General features: G+C 48.9%; 5 protein-coding genes across 10 annotated transcripts; 3 read left to right on the top strand and 2 right to left on the bottom strand.

Annotated features, from left to right (window-relative positions):
- The first annotated feature begins 253 nt into the window (after positions 1–253).
- Positions 254–1,185, top strand: LOC6614993 (NADH dehydrogenase [ubiquinone] iron-sulfur protein 4, mitochondrial). 2 transcript variants are annotated; one of them, XM_032725599.1, is made up of 3 exons: positions 254–430; positions 500–841; positions 901–1,185. In XM_032725599.1, the coding sequence occupies exons 1-3, from the start codon at positions 381–383 to the stop codon at positions 1,079–1,081; spliced, it is 573 nt and encodes a 190-aa protein (XP_032581490.1). In that variant the 5' UTR covers positions 254–380; the 3' UTR covers positions 1,082–1,185. The 2 variants fall into 2 exon arrangements, with proteins under 2 accessions (XP_032581490.1, XP_002039410.1); XM_002039374.2 differs by having other exon boundaries at positions 256–430; positions 521–841.
- Positions 1,122–2,246, bottom strand: LOC6614994 (splicing factor U2af large subunit A). Its single transcript, XM_002039375.2, has one exon. The coding sequence runs from the start codon at positions 2,219–2,221 to the stop codon at positions 1,259–1,261; it is 963 nt and encodes a 320-aa protein (XP_002039411.1). The 5' UTR covers positions 2,222–2,246; the 3' UTR covers positions 1,122–1,258.
- A 10-nt stretch (positions 2,247–2,256) lies between these two features.
- On the bottom strand, positions 2,257–2,933 carry LOC6614995 (protein kish). Its single transcript, XM_032725601.1, has 3 exons — positions 2,743–2,933; positions 2,570–2,679; positions 2,257–2,494 (listed from the first exon to the last, which is right to left on the bottom strand). The coding sequence occupies exons 1-3, from the start codon at positions 2,743–2,745 to the stop codon at positions 2,389–2,391; spliced, it is 219 nt and encodes a 72-aa protein (XP_032581492.1). The 5' UTR covers positions 2,746–2,933; the 3' UTR covers positions 2,257–2,388.
- A 457-nt stretch (positions 2,934–3,390) lies between these two features.
- LOC6614998 (serine-rich adhesin for platelets) lies at positions 3,391–25,724 on the top strand. 2 transcript variants are annotated; one of them, XM_032724945.1, is made up of 7 exons: positions 3,391–4,025; positions 16,977–17,287; positions 17,374–17,450; positions 18,221–18,453; positions 18,505–21,535; positions 21,671–22,725; positions 23,037–25,724. In XM_032724945.1, the coding sequence occupies exons 2-7, from the start codon at positions 17,103–17,105 to the stop codon at positions 24,357–24,359; spliced, it is 5,904 nt and encodes a 1,967-aa protein (XP_032580836.1). In that variant the 5' UTR covers positions 3,391–4,025; positions 16,977–17,102; the 3' UTR covers positions 24,360–25,724. The 2 variants fall into 2 exon arrangements, with proteins under 2 accessions (XP_032580836.1, XP_032580835.1); XM_032724944.1 differs by having other exon boundaries at positions 18,221–21,535.
- On the top strand, positions 6,254–16,459 carry LOC6614996 (6-phosphofructo-2-kinase/fructose-2,6-bisphosphatase 1). Of its 4 annotated transcripts, none has more exons than XM_032724952.1 (2): positions 6,254–6,775; positions 13,601–16,459. In XM_032724952.1, exons 1-2 carry the CDS (start codon positions 6,670–6,672, stop codon positions 15,640–15,642), a joined length of 2,148 nt encoding a protein of 715 aa, XP_032580843.1. In that variant the 5' UTR covers positions 6,254–6,669; the 3' UTR covers positions 15,643–16,459. The 4 variants fall into 4 exon arrangements, with proteins under 4 accessions (XP_032580843.1, XP_002039413.2, XP_032580844.1 ...); XM_002039377.2 differs by having other exon boundaries at positions 6,256–6,775; positions 13,598–16,459; XM_032724953.1 differs by lacking the exon at positions 6,254–6,775 and adding an exon at positions 11,573–11,675 and having other exon boundaries at positions 13,598–16,459.
- Positions 25,725–25,727: the final 3 nt, after the last annotated feature.

The raw sequence follows: 25,727 nt of genomic DNA on the forward strand, positions 1-25,727 counted from the left end.
TGCCAATAATCATGGGTATAATAGTATAAGAGTTTTAGGTTTAAGTAGTTCTCTAGTTCATCGTCGATGTAGTGCTGACACTTTACCATTTGAGCAGCATTTCATAGTTTCATAGTGAAAAAGAAAATAACTATGTTTTTGAACTATTGTGCCATCGCTGGCAATTGAACTAATTCCACTGCATATAGCCAAGGCTCGCACCCAAGGCAGCCACACGAGTGGCCACACTGTTTCCAATTAGAATTAAAACACCGCTCGCCTGGTCGCACTGGCACTGGCGAACAGCTGTTTTCCCAATCGAAAAGCGCTTGTGTTCCAAATTTTACGTAATTCGTATTTTGAAGCCGACTTCTGCCGTGTAGCCCCAAACGCCTAGCGAAATGTCGGCCCTCCGCCAAGTGATGTGCAGAAGCACCGCCTCACTGCAGCTGTTGGTACCCCCGCCTGGCCGGAGCAAGTGCATCCGACCTGGCAAATCTGCAACCCCCTAATAATCCAGTTTCGCTTCTTGCTACCGCAGGTACCAGGCCAACAGGGCAGCCGCTGCCCGCTGGGCATCCACCGCCACGGACGGCGGTCCGCTGGACCCCAAGACGGCCCTGGCCCGACCCGAAGAGCTGGAGCAGCGCAACAAGCTGAGTGGCAAGATCACCGTGCCGACGGCCGTCAACCTCGGCCCGATCAGCGGCGTTCCGGAGGAGCACCTGCGGGAGCGCCGTGTGCGCATCCATATTCCGCCCAAGAATGCCATGCAGAGCGGCACGGATAACGTGAACACCTGGCAGATCGAGTTCGACAACCGCGAGCGCTGGGAGAATCCGCTCATGGGCTGGTCCTCCAGGTGAGTAGTTGGCACGCCCACCATGCCATGGCAATCTTGGTCAACGTCTCGTGTTCCAGCGGCGACCCACTGTCCAACATGAACGTCCAGTTCGGATCCCCAGAGGAGGCCATCACGTTCTGCGAACGGAACGGATGGCGCTGGTACGTCGACGGCGCCGCGAAGCCCAAGAAGGAGCGCGTCAAGAACTACGGCATCAACTTTGCCTGGAACAAGCGCACGCGCGTCTCCACCAAGTAGACGCCCCCGCAGCTAGCCAGGATTATAGACCACAATTATCTTATTTTTTTTTGCTTTGTTCATTACCCAAATAAACAGTCGGCTGGACTCAAATGACCACAGCACCATGAAATGGCCACCAGTTTCGCTGCCAATGGAAGCAGCACCAGTTGAGTGAATCAATCACATGCCGCTCTTCTAACGGCGAGCGGTGTGGGAGCGATGCTTGTGCTGCTTCTCGCGTGGCTCTCGCTCGTCCCGACGCTTATCGCCATGGCGATTCCTGCTCCGACTGCGGCTTCTCTTCCGGCTGCCATCATGATGTTGGTACCAATCTCTGCGCTCGTTGCGCCAGTCCCGGTGCTCCTGCCGCTGTCCTCGGTCCTTGTGCTCCCTAAAACGATCCTTTTGGTCGCTATGCCGCTCTCTGTGCTCCTGGTACCGCTCCCTGGGCTGCTTTTGCTCGTGCCGCCATCGGTGCTCCTGAAACTGCTCCACTGGCTTATCGCGTCGTCCCTTGTGATCCTGTTGCCGCTCCGTTTGCGTCCTGGGCTGCGATTGCTCAGTATGCCGTCCGCGGTGCTCCTGGAGTCGGTCGACTTGCTTATGGTGCCGCCCGCCGTGCTCCTGCTCCCACTGCTTCTCCAGCGCCTGCATCTGCAGGCTGACCAGCTGGTGCAGCTCCTCGTTGAGCGTGGGCTTGCTCTTGCGGTGGCGCCGATGATTCTTTTGCTCCCGCCGGGTCTCGCCCACCACCTCGGCGAAGGCGATGTTGTCCTGGAACTGCGGGTGCTTCTTGGTGTGCTGGAGAACGTGCTCGTAGATGAGCAGCCGCTGACGCGCGTCGAGTCCTGCCTGCAGATCATCAAAGGAGGCAGCAGGAAGGAGGCGTAGTGCTTCTTTGGTGCCCACAATGCCCTGAATAGTCGAGTCATCAAGCTTGATGCTAAAGGCGGGATCGTTGCTGCATGAGGCTGGCAATGGCTGCAACACCTCCGATTTAGTTGCGCCGTTTTTGTCCTGTGGGCTGTGGCTACCCGCCCCCATCACCCCCCGCTCGCTCCAACCGAAGCGCTGCAGGATGGCGTGCAGACGCCTTCTGCTGGCAGTCACAAAGAGACGCAGCTGCTCTCTCTTCTTGTTTACATCTTCGCCAGACATTTTTAGCCAGCGCGAAACGAACAGAACAGAAAGTGTTGGGAAAGGCCGAAATGTGCGGCCAGTGCTGCAGAACGCAGCGTGTATTTACAGTCCTAGAAAGTTTGGAATATCTAATCTATGGTGCCATTCGGCTCCTGGAGGTGATGCGGGATGCGGTATGCAGGAGCTCAGCTCCAGAAGAGAACGGCGAAGGCCATGATCAGGCAGGCGGCTCCTACCCACGGTGACTTGCGCTCCCCAATCCTTGCAAGCTTCCAGAAGGTGCCCATGAATCTGCAAACAGACAGCAGACGAGTGTTAAGAGCGGTGACAATGAGTGGACCGGTCAGGGCGAGACCGGACACCTACCCGGTCTTATTGCGGTCTATCAAGCTGGGGAAGAGCGAGCGCAAGTAGGCACAGGTGCAGATCAGCAGCAGGATAACCGACAGCAGGCTTTGGAAGTTGAACAGGGCGCTCTGTGGAGGGAAACGTGGCTAAGTGTACGTCGGAGGAGTATCAGTCAGGAGTGGGTTTCAAACCATGATTTAGCAAATCGAAATCCGTGCTTGGCGATAGAATAACAACAAGCGGTAAACTAGTGACGTGCCATCCGCTCGGCGCAGGCGAACTGGTTCCAAAACCGGACTCTCACGTTTCGACTGGTTCGATAGCTGGTTAATCAACTGTTAGAAAGATAAGGAATGTTAGAATGTTTAGGAATGAATAGAAAAATATGTTTATATTAAATACATATTTTAACGGCCTACTTCCTTTAGCTGGGATTGACATTGGATAAATATTTTACAATAGAAAGTAACAAGCTCGTGGCCAAGTTCCCACAGGGAACATTATAACGCCATAGGAAGTATTGAAAAGTGCAAGAGTTTACAAAAGACATCGTCTACAAAAAAACTTAAGCTTAAACTTAATTTCGATAGCTTCGGAACTTGTATTGCAATCTATATTGCAATGAAATAAGTTGACTTTGTTTCAATTAACGTTGGCAGTGGAGCTTCCCCCAATCGAAATATGTGCCAATGGAATCGGGCTATTAGGTCAAGTGAATTCAATCGATTGGCGCGGAACAGCAATCGATGGGGCCACATTTCAGTAACATCGATAGTATCGCATAAACATTGACGCAGTGGGCCAGCTCTAGCAATTTGTCTTCAACTTCTAATTCGCTGCGGGTATTTTTTTTGTGTTTGTTGTTACATATAATCCGATCAATTTCGATCGCCCGCTTGGCAAATCAGTGTCTTGCTGTTCCGATTGGTGAGCTTTTGCCAATTCTCGGCGAGCGTCAGTAAATCGTTCGATTTGGCTTTAAGTCCGCCCGTGCTTTTGCGTTTTCCTTGGCTCTTTTCTTCATTTTTGTGCCCGTTTTCGTTTTCCACTTGGAATCGCGAGGGGATGTAGGAAGGGGAGCAGGAGCGAAGACTCCCGACCGAGTGCATCCCCCATGTGTGTGCGTGTGCGTCTGTGAATACGGTGGTGCTGCCAATGCAATTGTAACTTAGCGCGCTCATAAAAATCAAAAGTATATTTAGATATACATGTATATATAATAATCGGATACGTTTTCTCATTGCGCCCCCCCCCCCCCCCCCTGTCGGTGTGTGTGCGTGTGTATTTAAATCAGTAATACAGTGTGTGTGACGAGCGCGCTGGGGTTTGTTGTTGAGTGCGAGTGAGCAAGAGAGAGGGAGCACGAGCGAGACAGCAGCCGGAGCAACAGAGAGGCAAACAGGAACTGCAACAAGAAAAACAAAAACATTCTGTGGCAGCAGCGATGACTTTCAGTCGCTGCACTGGCAAAGCGGTAAGTTCCCGACTGCAATATTAAGCTAAGCTATGATCCGCGAATCAGTTCCTTGCATGTGTATTTATGTAAGTACACACATACACCCGCACGCGCGCCCAACACACGCACTTGTGTGTATCGCTGACGTCGGAGATTACAGCACTGTTAGCTGCTAACAGCACAGTGACGGCCACTCGCATAGGTCCGTGCCAAAGTTATCGGAATGCCCCACTCGAGTGGCGGTAAATCGTGAGTGAAAAGTGTAAAATACAAACAGTATTTTAACCCCACCCCCAATTGAGGGTATTTTAAAGTGCTACGGGTTAGAGTGCTGCGAGCCGAAGGTGAGTTGCATTATTATATCCTCTTCCAGTGCATTCATGACACATTCACCCACGGACCTACTACACCCGCAAACACCAAAACACTACGCACATGCGCAGAGCGCCACCCACACCGATAACACACCAATGCAATGCAAAAAAGTCGCGCTCTAGTGTGCGCTCTTTATTTTTGTTTTTAGTTTCGCTCCACTCTGCCTTCTGTATTCATCGGGTGCATTCATTGTTATCGGTTTCTCTTCCAGCAAAGTCGGTAATCGCTGCGTGTGCCTCGATTCGTAAACGGTAAACAATCAATATTTTGTTGTTCAAGCTGATTTTTGTTTTGATGAATGAGGGAGCATTTACGCAATTGTTTTGTGAATTTTCCGCTGTACACTGAAAGGTTCTTTTTGTGGTTTCGCCATCTCCCTCGCTCTCTCTCTCTGGCCGGTGGCCCACCACACAGGCATTCACACACACACACCACAGCGCACACACACACATTTACAGTAGGCGGCCATTGCTCTGCTGCGCAGCTTTTACAGTGCCGTGCCGTGAAAGCTTTTTCGGCCCTTGTTTTGTGCCCCTCGTTCGTTTTGTACAGATGTTTTTGCCATTCTGTTATTACCTTACTCTCTATGCGATACCTAGACTATCGCTTGTTTATATCATTTTTCGACCGGCGGAAAATATGGGAATCAATAATAAACAAACATTATTCAATATTTTATAACTGTAACTTATCTAACTCATATTGCCAGCTAAAACAACCTTAAACGTCTAGAAGTCCGTCCTCTACAACTAGCTTTAATTAATAGTATAACTACTAAGAGTATATGCTGACGTTTATATACTCTTTCTGTTAATGTCATCAAGTTGTATCTATAATGCAATTAGTTTAATTGCTGACTTTTTATAATAATACATCTGTAAAGTTGTGATAATATGCCATGTCCTTGGCTTTGAATGTTATCATTTTTGCGGCTGAGGAATATTTTTAATTTTTAAATCGAACTCAATTCCTTTGCATGGCTTTAAATATTATATTCCACAGATTCATTTACCATATGTATGCATATTTAATACATCTAATTACGCATTTAAATTTATTTTTATTAATTAAATACATTGCATATCATATGTCAGTTGCCAAAGTTCCACAAGCGGCTATCTACATATAAAGAGGTCGCCATAGTTTCTCAAGGTGTAAGGGACGGAAGTGCAATAAAAGCTTATCGTGTAATGACACGCGTTTAAAGATTAAAACAATGTTACAAATCGTGCTATTTGTCAAGCAAGCAAACTTGTTACTGGCTAGAAGTTGCAATATTGAATCTCTTTTATACACTTTGAAATGCCCTGCAACTTCAAATATGAAATTACTTGTCCAATAAGCTTGTCATAAATCTAAGGGAATATTTAGAAATTGTTTGCTTTTCAGGCAAAGTTGGTTAAATTATATGTTGTAAAAAGTGCGTTCTTGCCATCTGTCTTATTGGCTTTTCACTTTAAATGGGCATTGCATAGTATATTATCAGTAAATCCAATCAGATTGAGCTGTTTTTGATGGGTGCTGTTTTTTCGACCGCTGCTGTTGCGCTATTTACCGCTACCTTTCGTAGTCCCTGCATAGGAATAGCCAAGCGATGCGGACTCGGGACTCCCGGATTCCGAGAGTCAGCGACATCCGTGGCATCGACGGTGTCGGTACCCCGTGCCGTGCTCGCCATACGGCTATGCTGTTTTGTTTGATTTTCGGTACTCGCTCGGCGATCCGATCGGATCGTATCATATCGTGGGGGATCGTATGCGATCGGATCGCTCGCGTGCCGCTTCGTGTCGTATCGCTTCGCTTCGCATCGCTTTCGCAAACGTTGGTCCGGGGCTCCGCGCACTTGACTCGCTCCGCTTTGCGCTTTTTGCTCATTTCGATTTTGCCAAGCGACGTGTGCGGAACTGAACTGAACCGAACTGAATTGATACGCGGTTCGGCGGATTCGCTTTGTACTTTCGTTTCTTGTGCTGTTCTGTGTGCCGTGCGCCCCGCCGAATCGATATCGAGTTAAAATCAAGTCAAAATACGAATTCGTGTGTTTTTTCTCTGTTTTTCTTTTTATTTTGTATTTTTTTTTTATTTGCGTACTAAGAAATTAGCGTTGTAGCAAAAGCGGATCTGTGATTTTTGGTTCTGTTCTGTTTTGTTTACTTGTAATTGTAACGATCCAAAACAAATAGCAAATCGCGTGATTAAGTGATAAAGTGGCCAGAAGTCGGTGGTCGGGCGCTCTGCGCACTGCTTGCATTCAGCGCGGCACCGGCACTGCTTGCATTCCAGGGCAATGGCTCAGTCGACGGCAACGGCGCCGCTCTACGCCGGCTACAAACCCCTGATCAGCTCGGTAACCACGGATACGGATCCGGATCCGGAAATGGCCCCCTCCCTGTGTACGTATGCTATTTAGTGCAGATTCCCGCCAGAGTCTCTCCATTTCAACCACGTTGCACTCCATTTGTGCTGACTGGGTTGTTTGGGGTGTCTGGGTTGTCTGGGTTGTCTGGGTTGTCTGCGTTGTCGGGGCTGTGGGCACCACCACCTTGATTAGCAGTTATTCTTCGGCTCATTAACACAGCGACGATGCACAGAGTGGGGAGTGTGGGGAGTAGAGTGCCAATTCTTGGGCATCCACTCTCTCTCTCTTTCTGTCTGTATGGGTTTTCTATTGGGGATTGCACGCAGCATTGCCATTTACGTCGTTTGTTTATGCGGCGCTTGGCTCCCCTCTCATCTTGGCGTCATTATCGCCATCCACTCATCATCATCGTCATCGGCATCGGCGGTCGTATCGGCATCCTATGAAGAATGAGAATCTGATGCAGTGAAACGCTTTGTTTGTTTTTATTTTCAAGTGTATTCTGGCATTTTGCTATTTTTGCTAATTTTGTGAATTTCCCATCCGCCGCCTTGCGTCGCATTGTTATTGTTGTTACGACTGCTAGTTTTCAAGTTTTCTGGCTTTTGCTATATGCAACACCACGTAGTAGTCGTCGTCGTCGTCGGCGGTCGCCTTCATTTTCTATCATTTCATTTTTCTCGCTTTTCTTTGGGGAACCGGAAAAAATAAGCCAGAATACAGCAGCACATACGACAGCGGGACCGAGGAAGCGCTGTGATTTGGTCATTTTTTCACTTGCTATCCGTATCACCTGACCGCTTTGCACAAGCCACCCCATTCCCACCCGCTTTCCGCCCCATTTCCGCCCCTCCGGCGGCCTTGAGGGTCCGTTATTTATAATTCCTGTTTGTTTGTTTGTGTCTGGTGGGGCCCAGTGAATAGCACCTGGCGGATCGGAAGCTGTCTACGGCTTCAGTTTCAGTTCAGTGCCCTGCCGAACTTCGGATATCGGGAGCCACTTAACGCGACTACCAGTCACATGACATTGTGCTCCACGGGTAGGAGCCTAGGCTCCGGTGCTTAGAGTCCAATCCCTTTTGAGCCCAGTGCAGCCAGCACATGGCACTGAAACCGAAAGTTGGGGCTTATCTGTGCCTACGGCGGTGGAAAGTGAATCCCACACATCAGGGTGTCTCCATATTAAATAGTTGAACTACAGAAAACTTTTAGCTGCATTGGGAATTCAGAAGTGTGCTGCATGATGCACTTAATCTATAGAAATGGCACCGCATTGAAAAATCCAAAACAACATTGTCATAAGCAATGCATGATGTTCACTTTGTAAAATTTATTTATATTAGTTGAAGTATACAATGTGAAAAGCGAAGAGCTCTTTTATTATGATATTCTTTTCGTTGCTTTCTAGAACTATAAATTGTTTAATGAGGGGCGTAAAGTTGCAATATCGAAACAATAATACATGACGTGCCATTGCGCGAACTGGCCAAATGCGCCACCCTACTACAGTGGAAATGAAAGCAAGGTGGTCACGAGTCCCATTGGAGCTATTCGCGAAACGCAATTAGAACCCGGGTCAGGTGGTCTGATCGGTATTATGGGGTGGGGTTGCGCCCACTTATAACCCTTTTGCGATCAAGTCAAACGTCTTTGGCAGTTTCCAATTGGTTTTTAGATGGAATCGCAGTTGTTAAATGATGACAACATACATATGTACGTGCAAACATTGCCGTTGAGCAAAGTTAAAGTATTATAGTGCGAAAATCCATTCAAGCGAACTATGTCTGCCATAGAATGATAGTTACTTGAATACAGATGTCTATAATTCGCAAATACGTTAAATTATTTACCTAATCAGTACATTCTGCAAACCAAGGGATGCTGAATTGGAATTTAAAAGAACCAAAAACGATAAAGAACCCTAAAGAGTGCATAAACATTGTATAGATTTCTTGCACTCATATCAAGGGCTCACTGTTCAGTCTTTTCTGTGAAGCGTAGATATTGCAAGTTACAGGAAAATCCCGATCTCTCAACTGATTTAACACATTTGTAAAATGGTAAAATGGTTCCGCAAAAGGGGCTGTAATGACTCAATGCGACTGAGTCAGCGGCAGGGGCTAGAAATCGAGTGGCAACAGTGGTTTCTTTTCGCCGGTGAGGTGGAAAGTTTTGCAGTTTGCCGCTTGGCAGACCCAATTTAGCATCCACCCACGCAGCATCGCCATCGGCAGCAGCACCACTCACTCGCAACTCACGTGAACACATGCCGTGCATCATAAATTGCCACCTGGAGGAGCGATAAAAGGCGCCTTTTCGGGGGAGGCGCGGAGGCGCGGAGGCGATGGATGGTGGAGGCGTTTATGAACTCTGCCGCTATCCAAATGTGGCAGTGATCTATGGCTCTGGCCCGCTGATAACCGACGAGGCGACCATAATCGGTATTAAACACCGCCATCATACGCCGATGGACTCTGCGCCCTTCGCTCCTCCATTTAGTTCAGTTCAGGAAAGTTCAGTTCAGTCGCCGTTCCATTCTGCATTGTGCCATTATCAGTGTTATCAGGCCCTGTCCGGCCGGACTTTCATGCCGCTGACAATGTTGTTATTGCTGTTGAGCGTTATTTTCGGTGGTTCCGATAGGGCGACAGCTGGGCGAGATTATCAGCCAGTCAGTGGGAGATTGTACCACTTGTGTCCGCATGGTCGCATTCGCCATTTCTGCATTGCTCCATTTCTCCGATTGCGTCGTTGATCTTGCGGATGAGTCAGTCCACCTATGACGATCCAAGTGTTGGATTCCACGAGGCAGACACAAGGCGGGCGGGCACTGTATTTTACAACTGTGTACCATTGTCACACACTTGGCAATGTATATACATATATAGGTAGATCTAATATAGATATAAGCAAAACAACTCCGATAACAGCTTGATGTTCTCAGACTTATATCTATTTGATAGATATAGAACATGAACAAATGACGAATTTTACATCCCCCGTTCCTCAACAAGGAACTAAATGTTAGTTTTGACACATCCTTCTTCGACATTTTATCAGACGAATTACTTCCATTCTGATAGCGATTTGTTTGTGGCTTGCGCTTTAAATAGTGAGTAGCAGATAGAGATGATTGCAGCCAATTTCCATTTAGATTATACCTACTTGTGTATGGTAGAGATTAGGCGCCTGTTAACTTAGTTTAATAGCACTTCGTGGCATTATTTGAAACTTATCTGTGGAGTCGGATGTGGGCTAGGCGGTGCCAGGTGGCGACCATGTGCATTATCACCATCTTCAATCAATCCTAAGCAAAAACAACGTGCAACCAACAGTCTAAGATTCATTTTAGTATCTTAAGAGTTTTTGATCTCTTTAAAGATTACTTTCCCCCAAAAGATTTGGGGAAAAGCCATTGAGATGCACTTAGCACTAGTAAACAAAACTCATTATTGTAAAATTCATATGCATATTTTTCATATTACAAATCCTATAATACGCTAAGACATTTTTGCATATTTCTGTCAAATAATCCAACTTTATGTTGGTAAATAAGAAAGTGTTCTTTAAAAGTGTTTTCAGACGAATTTTCCATTCTAAAAGTAAAAGCGTTTCGTTCTAGACCAACAAACTATGACATTTGAGAAAAGCTCCAAGAATTTTTGTTTTAAAACTTAAAACTTAATTTATAAAAAATGAAATGGCGCAGTATTCTCCACAATTACACTGCGAACTAATAGGTTTGGCTCTTGGCTAGAAATGAAATTTGCATGTTGGCTTAATTCCGACCAAAACTAGACTGGAACTGAAAACGGGAACAGGTTTTGAGCTGGCAATTCGCCTCGTTGATAAGGGAGTGCAGTGCAGACGAGCTGCACCTGACGATCCACGTCCCGAATGCGTGATCGTCTAACCCAATCGGATCTGTTTTCGCCACTCTCGACCTTGAGCTGGCCTGGTCATGTGGTCCAGCTTGGGAAGCGGCTCTCTGATGGCTTCAGAGCAGATCGAATCGATTGCCTCCGTAAGCCAATGACGCACATCCGAGCCGAGCGGTCGAACTGCCCAGTCGGATGGATGGTCAGTCCAACCAGCTGGATTGCGTCGGGCGGCCCTGTGGACGCAACACGTGAGGTTCGAGTTAAGGGTAAGACTTGTGGGGTGATCTTTGCATTCCGCCCGGCAATGTCAATGCTGCCAGGAAGCGCAACAACACAACGTGTGCAAACAATTCAACGGTCGTTTATTCTCGTTGTGGGTGCAGTGGTCAATACGAATGTGCGCAACTGTCATGGCCAATTCTCAGATGCAGTAGAGCATTGATAACATGCACCATGAAAGATTTAGTGGGCATTTGTGGTGCAACTTTCTAGTTTGACATCCAGTTCATACTTGGACAAACGTTACTTATTTCTGTAGTATTATGTTAATTCATTTGGGTTTCCCTTGTTTTGTTTTGTTTTTTTCGAAGAGTAACAATGTGCCATGCTGAATTTTTAAGCACTAATCATATTTACCCTAATAGTAAACAATGAATCCAATTATTATTTTAAGTTATAGTCCATGTTTTCAAAAACGGGTTCCTTTCCAGAAATCTGACTGTAGCTGCGCAGTTAAGCAATGATTCTTCATTTTGAATTGGAAACCCAGTCGTCGTCGTTGTTACAGTTACGTTTCGTGCCTATAGCTCTATTAGCTACATGCTATATGCTATATGCCATGTGCCATATGACATTAGCTATTTGCCATTAGCGCCGGCGTCGACGACGCTTTTCTCTGCCCGCCGACGATCGGGGTTCTCGGAAATCGGCACTAGTTTTTCAGTGTTTGAGCGTTCAGCGCGGTGTCTGCTTCACCTTTTGCGATTTGTTGTGTTCTCTCCGGCTCCTCGACGGATCCAAGCCTCCGTCCTCCGTCTTCGCCAGTTGATCCAGGTAACAATTCGACGCAGAAACTCACACATTCCACAAATTATTGGCCACCATAAACGCTATCAACTCGTCCAGTTCCCACGAAGCCATGAGGCTTGAGTCCCCCGCCAGTAATACTAGACTGTGATATCCATTGCCAGTGAGATTTGAGTGGAAGTCGTTGTTGTTTGTGTCCCATCGATCTTGGGCCATTCGGCACTAATAAACATCGAACCAGCAACACCTCTCGGCCAATGGCCACATAAATTCAGTTTGCTGTGACAACAAATCTCGTTTACGGGCATGCCAAAGTCAAAAAATACCCATTCAGTGCAGAATCAGTTGCCTTTTAGAAAATATTAAACTTCTATAACATAAAGATACATCCCGAAAATTAATGGTACGATATTATTTGGTAAAGATATTAAAAGTCCGATTATAATCCTATTATATCATATTTAATTGATTTTGTAGTGAATTATAGCCTACCGTGAAATTAGTTTTAATGGACTTCTTTAAAACATTTCAATAAGAGTTTCGAAAAGTATACATACAAAACAATTAATATTTACAAATTTGGCAAGTAAAGTTATCATTTATGATATGGAACATTGATTATGTCTATCTTCAGATCTTAGGCGACATGGAAAAGGAGCTTAGAAGTTAGCATTGCTTTGCTATTTGTTTTGCTCATAGTACATATGTATATATCTGTAAACATTAAACGATCACACTGCGGGAACCTGGTAAATGTGTTTGAGAACAGCGAGAGTGAGATTTTTGAGAGATATTGGATTCGTGTGAGACTCTTCATCCCGAAAGATTGCTCGGCTTGTGGGGCTTGTGGTTAGATTACCGGGTTTCTGGTTGGGCCGCGATTAAGACGGTCACGGTGCCTGTAATTTCTGCCCCGTCTTTATCATTTTCACGGCCCCTGTAAATTTCCATCGAAGTTCCCCTGGTTTTCAAGGCGATTTCGACGAACCCCTGGTCGGTATGTTTGCATTGTATTGTTGATAGTCTGGGGCAATAATTAACCGCGGATCCATATAAAAATACTCGATACGGCGACAAGTGGACCCATAAATAGTCCACTTGCCAATGAGCGCATTTGAATTCCATTTGTAGTTTGTGTGTGCGTGTTTTTCGTTTAGTTTTTTGCATTTAATCCAAATCGGATCAAAGATACTTTATATTTGAAAGTAACTGGGAATTTGGCAATAATTCCAGGTAGTCCCGCCATAATCGGCTGAGCTGGCAACCCTGCTGCCATCGAACTGCACCGAGCACCAAACTATCGATAACGAACAGTGTGAGAAGTAGTCGATTCAATTCGATTGGACTCGATACGATTCGTCAGCTGTTTTCACTGGTTTCTTTCCGTTTCGTTTTGTTTTTAGTGTGTGCTTCCTTCGTTCGTTTATTATTTGTGCTAATTCCGCGTGCTTGCTCTCTCTCTCCCACCCGATTTCTCACACTGAAAAAGAGCGTCGCCCACGCAGCACGCACGTTTTGTGTTCCTCCTCTCCTCCTTTCGTGTGTGTTTCTGTATCGCTTTAGTTTCACTTTCATTCGTCTTCGATCGTCAAGATCAAAGAAGTCAAATATTAGCACAAACACATTTGTGCACTTGCATACATACATATTTGTATCTACCCACATTTAGTTTTTGTGCGGATTGAAGCTACCTCGTAGGTACCCACTTTATTTTCGACACATTCTTGATTTTTTCAATCTCTAATCCAGATCCTCTCGAAATTCGGCAACTCAAAGTACCCAAATATTGTTGGATTGCATCTGAAAGCAGCTCCTCGCATCTCCACTCCACATCTCCAATCACAACATTATCATTCCATTCGGCAATTTAACAACCCAGTAAAACAAACTTTTATGTTCGAATACTCCACTAATTTCATGTCTTGCCACGCTACGACAACAACAAACAGCAGCAGAAGGAACAGCTGATCAGCCCCAAAAGTTGCAGAGAGAAGGAGAAGTGAAAGGAGCATCATCAGAAGCCCAACGGACAAAAGCAACCCCTAACCAGATACTTTCAGCCAGCAACAGCAGCTCAATCGACGACCACGACGAGGATCAAGTAGGAACATTGCCATTGCCCCTGCTGTCCATCAATAGAAGGACACCCACCCTGCTCCCCCGCCCCGTTCCACCATCATCGACCCGATTCACATCGTCCTACAACGACGACCTGTGCACGTGCAGCAACTGCGCGTACTCCAGTTTCTCATCCTCCTCCTCCTCCGCCTCGTCCACATCCTCGTCATCCTCGAGCGCTACAGCAGCAGGAACAGCATTAGCATCAGCAGCCGCATCCGCCGTTGCCAAGAAGCTAGCACGCTCCGTGACCGCCACCAGCATCATGGACATGCCGTACAACACCTCGCCGTCGCTACGCGTGCGCACCACCTCGCTGAATCAGCTGAAGAAGACCGCCGACCTGGCCATCGAGAATGAGCTGCACGTCTGTCCGTCGGTGATGTCCGAGGAGCTGCGCAAGCTGCTGCCGCCCACCTCGGAGACCGTGATGACCAAGCCCTTCCCAATCCGGGGCGAACGCACCATTGCCGACTGCACCACGCCGCATGTGATCGCCATGGTTGGCCTGCCGGCGCGCGGCAAGACCTTCATCTCCAAGAAGCTAGCGCGCTACCTCAACTGGATCGGAATCTCCACGCGTGTTTTCAATCTGGGCGAGTACAGGCGTCATGCAACCACCGCATACAAGTCGCACGAGTTCTTCCGCGCCGACAACGAGGAGGCGATGGCCATCCGCAACCGGTGCGCCAATCAGGCGCTGCACGACTCCTGCGATTGGCTGCTGAGCGGCCAGGGCAGCATCGCCGTGTTCGATGCTACCAACTCTACGCGCGACCGTCGCCAGCTAATCCACGACATTGTGGTGAAGCAGCATGGTTTCCGGCTGTTCTTCGTGGAGTCCATTTGCGACGATCCGCAGATTATCGAGCAGAATATTCTGGAGGTCAAGGTCAGCTCGCCAGATTACCTTAACATGAACACCGAGCTGGTGGTGCGGGACTTCCTGCAGCGCATCGAGCACTACGAGGAGCGCTACCAGCCCATCGACGAGGTTACCGAGTCGCACCTCAGCTTCATGAAGGTGTACAACGCCGGCAAGAAGGTGGTCGTCTACAACAACGAGGGTCACGTAGAGTCGCGCATTGTCTACTACCTGATGAACATCCACATTACGCCGCGCACCATCTACCTGACGCGGCACGGCGAGAGCGAGTACAATCTGAGCGGCCTCATCGGCGGCGACTCAAACCTGAGCGCCCGTGGCCACCAGTACGCCAATGCGCTGTCCGCGTTCATCGCCCAGCAGCAGATCGACGGTCTGCGCGTGTGGACGTCGTGGATGAAGCGTGCCATTCAGACGGTGGCCGACGTGAAGGCGCCGCAGGAGCGCTGGAAGGCGTTGAACGAGATCGATGCCGGTCATTGCGAGGAAATGACTTACGAGCAAATCAAGGAGAAGTTCCCCGAGGAGTTCAAGGCGCGCGACGTTAACAAGTTCGCCTATCGCTATCCGCGCGGCGAGAGCTATGAGGATCTTGTGGCTCGACTGGAGCCGGTCATCATGGAGCTGGAGCGACAGGGCAATGTGCTGGTTGTGTCGCACCAGGCGGTGCTGCGCTGCCTCTTTGCCTACTTCCTGGACAAGTCCGCCGACGAGCTGCCCTACCTGTACGTGCCGCTGCACACGGTCATCAAGCTGACGCCAGTGGCCTACGGCTGCAAGGTGGAGCACATCAAGTTGCCCATCGATGCGGTGGACACGCATCGTCCCAAGCCAAAGATTCCCGGCGACGTCAGCGAGCCAGGACTGGATGGCCTCAGCGGCGAGCTGGTGGCACCCGATGGCGTCGGCAAGGTGCTCATTGTGGGCGACGATGTGGCGACGGCCACGAATGGCAATGGCGGGCGCGTCGATGTCCAGGCGCACCAATGACGGCTTCGCCTGCACCCCGTGCATCCACATCCACCTCCGAAATCCAAGACAATCTAAGCACGGCTGCTGGAACGGCTACGGCTGCCCCAACCTCCAATACACTAGCCCGCCCCCAATCCCAGAACAGATCCCGCACTAATTTTTCCCCCAGCGCATCCCGGACAGCCCAACCGAAACGGACAAAGACACGGACGTGGTCATGCAAGGGCAACACTGACAACTGCTCCTGCACCTGCTCCAAGGATGTGGTGGCATCTCTACTTAACGTGGCGTCGAAGGACTGCGTATGAAATTGTGATTGATCCATTGTGCTGTTTTATTATGTACTTTAATGAACGATTAAATATTTTTAAAATTTTCTAGAACATCTATATACTTTGATAAAAGCAAAATACAGACTTAAACACCTATCTAGATTTACGCATTACACATCTTCTTCTGCAAATGGAGAAGTCCTGCTTGATCGATTCAATGTGATTAGTTACCCCTGGCTTCACATGCAGGCGGTTGGCATCCCACATGCTGAGTGCTCCAGCCACTAAAAACTTATTAATTCTAACGCTGTATACTTAAATGTGCTCTAATCTAATTCGTTGTCTATTTTTTATAACCGTTTTGAGCGAATTTTATAGCTAAGCGAGAGGACAAACTCACGGATTCCATTTGCCAACTCTGTTTAACTGAAACCACTTGCCCGACACACTTTTTACCCTATGTATATGTATATGTTGCTCGTAAATGTTTGTGTGGAATAAATATTGTAACTACATAAATACTATTTCAAGTAATCAACAATAAATACAATTTATCAAAAGAACCCATGCTCAAATGCACACTGTTTCATTCTTATTAGAAGAAAAGTTTCGAATAGATAGAGGAAAAGTAATACGAGGGTAAACGTAAACTATTAAATACCCACATATGTATATAAACTATACATACGATATTCTTTAAATTATTATTTTAAATTTAATCATTTAAAATCATTTAAATACGTTTTAAGTACTAATACTTAACATAATTTATAATCGGTTGACAACAAAACCGTTACCCAAAGTTGCCGTTCGTGCCTAATTCATTTAAATACACATACTATGTAAGTGAGGATATCTTAGCCATTAAAGTACCAAAGTTTTCCGTTAAGCAATTTGGCGACATCTTTAAAAATACCAAAATGAACCAGAGATTCCGATAAAAAAAAATCGGTTCAAACGGAGATCCAGTGAAGCTATTCGCCGAAATTCGTCTTTTTCGCTAGTTAGAATTTTTCCATTTCTGGCAACGGACGTGTTTGGCAAATTTCTTACTCTTCAATTCATTCAATTGGGTTTCAGCTGCCGCGAAGTGTTTTGTGGTGTTTCCTCATCCTCGTCTGCTAGGATTAACTATATCACTGAGTGACTACGAACCGGCAATTCCAGGAGAAATCGCAGGCCAAGGAAAGCCTTGAATTTGGCACCATGCCGCGCTTTCGCAACGAGACGCCGGAGCAGCCGCAGTACAGCGATGGCGAAGTGGTCTGGGTAAAGATCCACAACACCGAGATCTGGTGGCCCGGCGAAGTGACCTCGTCGCAGGACTTTCGGTTCGTGAACACCACGCGCCCGCCGTACGCAGTTGTGGCGTTTTTCAACGAGAAAACCTTGTGAGTTTGCCCATTGCCACTGTAGCGTGGCCCCCTTTTTCTAATCCCACCATCTTCGTCTTTTCGTCTTTCTTCATTTTCCGCAGCGAGCAAGTGAGTTCCCCGAAGCTGATTTACCCCTTCGAGTGCGAGCACAAGGAGGAGTTCATTAAGCGCGGCAAAAGTAAGTCAAATTTTTATTAACATATATTTGGCGAAAAATGTGCGTTCAAAGTGACGCGGCCCAAGAACGTGCATGCTTATTTTCTTTTGTGCTCTTTCGGTCTCCGACATCTCGACGTTCATACGGACGAACAGAAGGAAAGAGTGGGACAAATATATGTGCACTTTATATCGAAGGGGAACGCTTTATTCCGTTACGAATTAGAATACTCTAGCGAGTAAAAGTAATGCTTTGCACATGTAACAATGTGCTGTTGTAAAAGTATTTTATATATGTATGTGTACATATTACATTGCTTTAGGATTTTTGACTAAAATATAACTGCGTTCTCTCGCTTTTGCTAAAATATTAGCAATTTTTAATATAAAATATTAAAAATATGCAAACAAATATTGCACAAAATAAATAAAAAACGACAATAAGGTGTCAATTTACCAATAATTTAGCCTTATTTCGAAATTCTAGTTTTTCCTAAATAGTTTTTCTTGTACAAAATATAACGTTTTGTTGTTTCTTTGGATAATATACCATTTTCAAAAATAATTATATAAAGTATGTGACCAAATTAATGTAATTTAATGTTGGAGTTCGTATTTGATATTTGGGAATAGAGCAACGTTACATATTTGGGCCGTTCCCTGGTATTCGAATTTTAAAAATCGAAAACACACAGTAGAAGAAAAAGAGCAGATTTGCGCCTCTTATAAGACTCCTGGTTAGCCTCTGATAGCTCTGCATTTGCTAAGCGTCCAAATCTATTTCCCTTACAGAGAAAGCCGAAGGGATCCACATGTCCGACAAGTTCTCAGACGACGTGGCGATCGCCGAATCGCGTAGCGGTCGCGTCTATCGCTCATCGATGTCATCCCTAGAGGAGTTCTTAAAGGGACCCGCCCCTCGCCCGGAAAGCATTATCAAGGCCTGGTATTCGAGCAATAGCAACAGCAGCGGCGTGCAGAGCAGCAATGCGTGCAGCAGCGGAGTGCCTTCGGCAGCGGGTCGAGTAAGTAGCTTGGCACCGCTCCAAGCCAATGATAAACCCGTATTCCGACAGAAGGAGTCCACGTTCCACATCATGGATCTCGGGCGCTGCTCTGCACTTCCGCCCCGTGGCGATGACTTCGAGTGCACCATGTGCGACTTTCACACCAAAAGCATGAGCGTCCTGCTCATCCACCGTCGCAAGCATATGGAGTCGAGAATCAGCTATCGCACTTTCAGCAGCAACAGCACCACCTATACGGCCACCAGTCCGGCCACCAGAACGGACACCAGAACGGCCAGTAGAACAGCCAGCAGAACGGCCACCAGTCCGGCCACCAGTCCACGAAGAGCGTCGCGTCGTGCCCACACCACCATCGTTCACGAAGTGAACGCCCGAAAGAGCCGGAACAACCCAGTGCGCTGCAGCTCTCGCCACGTGTCCATTGTGATTGACGTTCCGCTGACAAACGAGGAGCATGAGAAGGTGATGAGCATCGTTGACCAAACGTTGGCCAGCATCGAGCTCGTAGTGGGCTCCAATGCTGGCAGCTCCGCGGGCTCCGCTTCAGAGTCCGCCCCCACGCGAAAGAGCTCCTCCGCGTCGTCGTCGGCGCCCGCTGCGGTAAACACGCGACGCAGAACTGCGAGCACTCGAGATCCGCGTAGCCAGCGCTCAAACCAACTGCGTGCCACCATGCCCGCTCCACAGTCGCCGCCGGCAAAGCAACGTCGTCTCACACGCTCCATGAGCAGGCGTCTGCAAGGTGCCTCGCCAGTTGCCGTCTCCTCGGAGATTCTGCCGCCACCCGTGCAGGTAAATTCGCGTCGTAATGCACGCAGACGCTGCACACTGGCTGCCACCACTAGTGCGCCAGTTACTCCGCCCAGACGGGGCCATCCCTTACGGAAAACGATGACGACATCGCCATCGAACACCGTCTCGCCTCGAAGCGCAGGTCGGCGCAAGCAACCATTCTCAAGGGCTAGAACGACCGTAACTGGTGATGCGCATATTTCTACTGCGCTCTCTAGGACTAGAATGACCGTAGCTGCTGATGCGCATATTTCTCCTGCGCTCCTCACATCGCCTTCAATCAATCGTGCGGCAGGTGACAAAATTGAATCGGAAAAACAGGTGGCAGAGCCCAATCTGCCCATCAGTCCATCGCCAGAGCCAACGTCATCAATGGCTGACATCGCACAGCCGAATCAGAATCTCCAGCATATGCAGAGCAGCATTGACGCCTCCAAGCAGCTGCAGCTAAGTCTGATGGCGGAGTGGGGTGACGACGAGACGGACGAGTCGATGGAGGAGCCACCGCAGCCGGTTGAGAAGGAAACCAAAATCGTGAAATCACTGCCGGCGGCAGAGCAACATGCGGATGAGGAAGAACAGGAGCAGGAGAAGACTGACGGCGGTGCTGCCAAGAAGCGCATACGCAACATACCAAAGAAGGATCGGCGCGACGTAGTCGTGCAGGAATTCGACGTGCAGGACAGCCAGCAAGACCTCGATGACCCGGAGGTTGACGAGCCGATTTTAATTCAGGATAGCGATGCCAGCTCCAACGGCAGCGTCGTATTCGTGGAAGACGAGCCGAGGCAGCGCGGACGGGGAGTTTATTCGCAATCCAATGGCAATGTCAATGTCAGTGATAAGGCCGCGTCCTCGTCGAAGGTGGCCAGCAACATCCCGTCCTGCTTTGACTTCGAGGAGGAGGATGATGTACAGCAACATGAGGGCCAGAATGGTCTAAGCTATAGGCGCGGAACAAATACCAATCGTCCTGATGTCAACGGCAAAGGACCCGTTGAGGAGGACATACTCGAGAGGAATGAGGAGCAACCTGTCGATGAGGACGAACTTGACGACAACGTCTCCTACGATTATGCCTTCAAGGGTTTTGAAGATGTCCACAAACCGACAATCGAGGAAGGCAAGCAGACTCTAGAGGAGGCACAACGTGAGCCTGATGTGGAGCCCGAGCCGTGGCAGCAGGTAGCAGCCTATGCCGAGGAGCCTGATGAAGCGATTCCCGAGGACGACCCTGAGGGCGAGGCGGGAGATCACATGTTCCTGCCGATCAAGGAGCCTCAAAAACGCATCTTTAAGTCACGAAACAAATCAACAATGGCATGTCCTCCTGACGAGGATCTGCTACCAGCCTCCATGACTTCCACGTTGCCAAGCGCCCACGAAGATGAGCTGACTGCGCCCATGTCTTATAGTCCTCTCCAGGAGGCGAATTGCGTCAGAACACCGCTTTCAAATCACGAAACGGGCAGGGCCATCAGCGCCAACAACAGTAACCCATATAGCAGCAAGGGAGTGCTGGGTAACAGCATGACAAGGAAGCGCCGCAACAAATCCAAGACTGAATCGTCCCGTCGCCTGTCACAACGCTCCAGGCCAATGACACGTCAGCAGACTCCCTCGCGCGAGCACGAGGAGCTGAGCAACCACAGCAGCAGCGGAAGCAGCAGAAGCAGCAGCAGCAGCAGTAGCAGCAGCAGCAGTAGCAGCAGCAGCAGCAACACGAGCAGCTCAAGCTCTAGCTCGGACTCGCACGGCATCGGAACACTGTCCTCGGAGCCGAGCTCCAGCAACAGCTGCTCCATAGCCTCCAACATTGCAGTGATCTCGGCAGAAGAGGCGCAAGAGCTGCAGCGGTCCGCCTCGGGCGCCGGTCTCATCCACGCCGCCATCGTTGACGCCACGCAACCGGTGCAGCGTGGTGGCGTGCTTATCCTAGAGGATATTAGGCTGCCGAACTTGTATGAACCCTCTAGCCTGCAGTCATCGGACAGCAATGGCAGCCGCCGGACAAACTCACACCCGCCGGATGAGGGCGACGAACAGTCGCAAGACCTGGCAGATCAGCCGGGAACAAACGATGAAGACCGGGATGTGGAGCATTTGATTGATGACGCAGAGCCAATGGAGCAAGGGGCGGCAGAGGATGACCAGTCGGCAGAGGACGACCAGCAGGAGAAGGAGCAGGAGCCGGACCAAAAGTCGGAGGGTAAGCCGGAGTCTGAGGCAGAGAACGACTTGAACCGCTTGTCTCCGATCCCCGAAGTCCGTTATCAGCTGCAGCCTGGTGAGTTAAAGCTTAATAAGCGCGAACAAGAGATCTTGCGCCGGTACAAGGCCGTCGTGGCCAGTGGCCGTAGTGCAGAGAGGTTTCGCGAGGTCCGCGCGCGCTGGAATCAAATAATGGCATTCACATCCTCAGGCATCAATGGCAACCGCCAGACGAACTCACACCCGCTGGATGAGGGCGACGAACAGTCGCAAGACCTGGCAGATCAGCCGGAAACAAACGATGAAGACCGGGATGTGGAGCATATGATTGATGACGCAGCGCCAATGGAGCAAGGGGTGGAAGAGGACGAGCAGGCGGCAGAGGATGACCAGTCGGCAGAGGACGACCAGCAGGAGAAGGAACAGGAGTCGGACCAAAAGTCGGAGGGTAAGCCGGAGTCCGAGGCAAACAACGACTTGGACCGCTTGTCTCCGATCCCCGAAGTCCACTACCAGCTGCAGCCTGGCGAGTTGCTGCTTATTCAGCGCGAACAGGAGGAGGCCGTACTGCGCCAGTACGAGGCCGACGTGCCCGTGCCCAGTGGTCGTAGTGCAGAGAAGTGTCGCCAGGACCGCACGCGCTTGAGCCGAACAATGTCATTCCCCGAAGAATCAGGCGTACACGAGTCAGAGTTGGATGGCACGCTGCTGGCCGCGTCGTCATCAGAGGAGCAAGAACGGGATGGGGAACCGAACGGGACTGGGGTCGGCTCCGAAGACGTACAGTCCACAGCAATGTCTGTGGATGAAGAAGAAGCATCTGACGACAGGGGGTTCCAGATGTCAATGGACATGGACATCGCACTGGATGCCGTGGAGCTGGTAATGCCGGTTTCATTGCTGCAGACCTCCCGCCGTCCTGCTAGCTACCCGCAAGTCACTCCACTGGCGACCACCCAGTCGGCCATTGGCTTAAATCGGCCCACCAGGCATTTAAGCTGCGCCCGAGCCCTGAGCGATGAGGACATGGCCAAGGCCCACCAGCAGCTGGTGGATCTGCGCGAGCAGCAGCGCCTCTGCTTCACCCCGCCATCGCCGCCCGCGGTCCTGACTCCTCCTGCAACACTGCTGCAGGCCAGTGGCCAGAGAAAGGAGCGTCGCCGCTCGAAGAACGCACCAAGTGACCACGCGGAGAGCGGCTCCCGCAGCGAAGGCGGCGAGGAATCGTCAAGCGACGCCAAGGATGGTCAGGAGAGTCCCGAGAACGTAAGTTGTTCCATGTTGCACGTAGAAATGAGTGCATGAAGACCCCCTACATGCGTGCATCTTAAAAAATTGATTTATAAATTATTTAATTTGTCTTTCCAAGGCTAAAAAAAATAAAATATAATTGAACTTTCTGCACATTTCAGAAAGTTAAGTTAAGTCTCCAGGAAAACCCGTACTTGTCTTATTTTAAATCATCCCTATCGTATATTAATATATATTTTTTTGTTTCCATATGGTGCATATTAATATTGACTTTCGATACAGGAATATATATAACTGAAGGACCCATTCCTTGTTTACACTTGCAGCCGCCACAACTGTGCGCTGGACGCATCTGCGCGGTGATGACTCGACCGATCCCGGGCTACAGCCACACCTTCATGCTGTGCGCGCTGAACAACAACAACTTTACGCCCCTGAACAACGTGGCGCTGTACCTGGACAACGAAAAGAACCACCTGGTGCCGGTGCCGCGGGAGAAACTGTTGGAGCCGCCGCGCCTTGCCGACGGCCATCCGCTGTCCGCCGTCTTTGCGGACATTGACTTTCTGGGCGAAGACGCGGTGGCCCAGGTGGTGGAGCCATCGGAGGCGGAGGCTGAGGCGGAGATGGTGATGGAGATGGAGATGGAAATGGAGACTGAGCAGGAACTCGTCCAGGATCAAGTGTCGCCGCGCCAACTGTCGCCGCAAATGTTGCTAAGCGAGGCCGATAATGAGTACAATAACGAGAACGACGTTGAGGCTGTGGACGCGATGGGCATCATGACACCACTCAGCCAGGTGGCCGAGGGAGGCGCCTTGGCGGTCGCCGGCAGCTACGTGAACGAGGAGGAGGAACTGTCTCTGCACGAAGAACAACTAATTGGCCAAATAATGCAGCTGAACGTTAACGGGTTCCACTTGCAGCTGGATACCTCGATGCTATTCAGCATGGCAGAGCAGCCGGACACCTGCATCGAGGTGAACGTCACGGATTCAGGATCCAGCACATCTGCTGCCGGTGGCAGCATGACAGCCATGCTTAATGCTCGCGACATCCTACATGCGGCAGAGGCATACCTGCAGGAGCGCGATCTGCGGCTGGTCAACGTGGAGAACATGACGCTAGACGACGCGGAGGGCGATGTGTCAACAGCCGATCTGGCTGTGCCCCCCGGCCCTGATCTGCTCTCCCAAGCGCTGGTCGGCAGCCAGGTCGTGGACGACTCGGAATTCGTGAACGCAGCCAACGCTGGCGTTGGCATACTTCACATCGATACTCGCAACGGCCCTGGCCTACTGCATATGGGCAACGACGAGCCGGGCAGCGTGGTGTTCATTTCGCATCCCATGCCTACGCAGAATGTCCACCTCACGCCGCCGATCACGGCGCGCACCAACGAGACAAACGCGCTGCTCGACCAGACGCCCATCATGTCCACGCTGGAGAGTCCCAGAGGCATGCAGCTGCGCCGCGTTTCGCCGCTGGTCGAGGGCAACCTGGAGGACAGTCTGGCCGTGATCGGCGTGACGAACGGCAGCGGCGTGCCCACCTCGCTGGAACTGCCCATAACCGTGACCAATCCGGCCATCGCATCCCGTAAGGGGGCGCCCGTCGCCGAAATGCTGCAGTTCGCTCCTTTCCAGTAGGAGCGGCAGATCAGCTCAGTCCAAGAACAGTTCAATTCGCTTTATTACTTTTTTATTTTTTTTATTACACCTAAGGAGTTTCAGTAAGAATTTAGAAGATGCAGCGTATGCATTTAAGTTTGAGCGGCTGGCACGGAAGCCCAATGCCCCTATTTGTTATTTGAATTGACACGAAAATGGACTACGACGACGACATTGCGCCACGGCCAATGTAAATATATTTGCTTAATTAACCTAAGTTAGATTCGTGAACTTCACCTATCCCTTGCATTGCAAATGCACGGTAGCCAGTGGAGTTCCATTTGCAAGTAGGGATGTAATAACCATAGCATACACGCGAACAGAACGCAACAGACCAGGATAAGCTCGATCGCGAATCGATGCGCGGCACCAAAGCAACAACATAATACGACAACCAGAACAGAATATAAGTACGCTCCTGTGTGCAGGAAGGAAGCACACCTTCGTAAGATGACCATACCATAGAAGACCATACGCCAGTCCAGTCGCTAAGCTAATGAATGTGTAAAGAGAGCCGCGAGGCAGGCGGCGGGCTGGGCAGACAAAGCTGCCCAGCTGGGGCAGCTATTTGAATAAATGCAACATGTGCAACGGGCGGACCTTGGTGTTATTGGACGGAGCCACTGCAGCAGCACACTCACTCAAGCTCATGCCAGTGCCTCATCGCGACGGCCTTTCATACGTAGAGATATAGTAGTAGTAGTCGATCGATCATCTGTACAGTTTTCATTCTCCAGAACACGCAACATAGGAATTTATGAAGGAGGGATATACATATTGAGGCAGGAAATGTACGCTAATGAGAAGAAATTTTTGATAACAGCTTTTTTTTTTGTAAGAAACGAAATTCTATACCTAATGAATGGAACGAATTGTCAAAACGATTTTACTTTTGTCAAATACCCCATTTTCGATTAAGTCACATAAGAAACATCAGCACTAACTTACTTTTGTCAACAAATAATCCAAAAGAATGGAACGAATTGTCAAAACGATTTTACTTTTGTCAAATACCCCATTTTCGATTAAGTCACATAAGAAACATCAGCACTAACTTACTTTTGTCAACAAATAATCCAAAAGAATGGAACGAATTGTCAAAACGATTTTACTTTTGTCAAATACCAACTTTTAATTAAGACACATCAGAAACATCAACGCTATTTTACTTTTGTCAACCAATAATACACAAGTGTTGAATAAGTATTAACTATAATATCCTACAAGAATCGGAGCCTGAATATGTATACACTTCATATTTTTATTTTTGTAAACCAAAAACTGCGAACCTTATAAATATATTTTGCATTCCTTTTCGTTTTGGAAACTGCAATTAAAACGCGATTT

This window comes from Drosophila sechellia, chromosome X (genome assembly GCF_004382195.2).
Source record: "Drosophila sechellia strain sech25 chromosome X, ASM438219v1, whole genome shotgun sequence".
Lineage (NCBI taxonomy): Eukaryota > Metazoa > Arthropoda > Insecta > Diptera > Drosophilidae > Drosophila > Drosophila sechellia.

What these genes read in the sequence shown, in the direction of transcription:
- LOC6614995 (XM_032725601.1), bottom strand. An exon ending in ATAGACCGCAATAAGACCGG is followed by an intron (nt 2,495 to 2,569) that starts GTAGGTGTCCGG and finishes GTCTGTTTGCAG; the next exon opens with ATTCATGGGCACCTTCTGGA.
- LOC6614993 (XM_032725599.1), top strand. Translation starts at nt 381, where the DNA reads ATGTCGGCCCTCCGCCAAGTGATGTGCAGAAGCACCGCCTCACTGCAG. An exon ending in AGCACCGCCTCACTGCAGCT is followed by an intron (nt 431 to 499) that starts GTTGGTACCCCC and finishes CTAATAATCCAG; the next exon opens with TTTCGCTTCTTGCTACCGCA. An exon ending in CTCATGGGCTGGTCCTCCAG is followed by an intron (nt 842 to 900) that starts GTGAGTAGTTGG and finishes CTCGTGTTCCAG; the next exon opens with CGGCGACCCACTGTCCAACA.
- LOC6614994 (XM_002039375.2), bottom strand. Translation starts at nt 2,221, where the DNA reads ATGTCTGGCGAAGATGTAAACAAGAAGAGAGAGCAGCTGCGTCTCTTT.
- LOC6614998 (XM_032724944.1), top strand. Translation starts at nt 17,103, where the DNA reads ATGCCGCGCTTTCGCAACGAGACGCCGGAGCAGCCGCAGTACAGCGAT. An exon ending in TTTTTCAACGAGAAAACCTT is followed by an intron (nt 17,288 to 17,373) that starts GTGAGTTTGCCC and finishes CATTTTCCGCAG; the next exon opens with CGAGCAAGTGAGTTCCCCGA. An exon ending in GTCAGGAGAGTCCCGAGAAC is followed by an intron (nt 22,726 to 23,036) that starts GTAAGTTGTTCC and finishes TTACACTTGCAG; the next exon opens with CCGCCACAACTGTGCGCTGG.
- LOC6614996 (XM_002039377.2), top strand. Translation starts at nt 6,670, where the DNA reads ATGGCTCAGTCGACGGCAACGGCGCCGCTCTACGCCGGCTACAAACCC. An exon ending in GGAAATGGCCCCCTCCCTGT is followed by an intron (nt 6,776 to 13,597) that starts GTACGTATGCTA and finishes AACAACAAACAG; the next exon opens with CAGCAGAAGGAACAGCTGAT.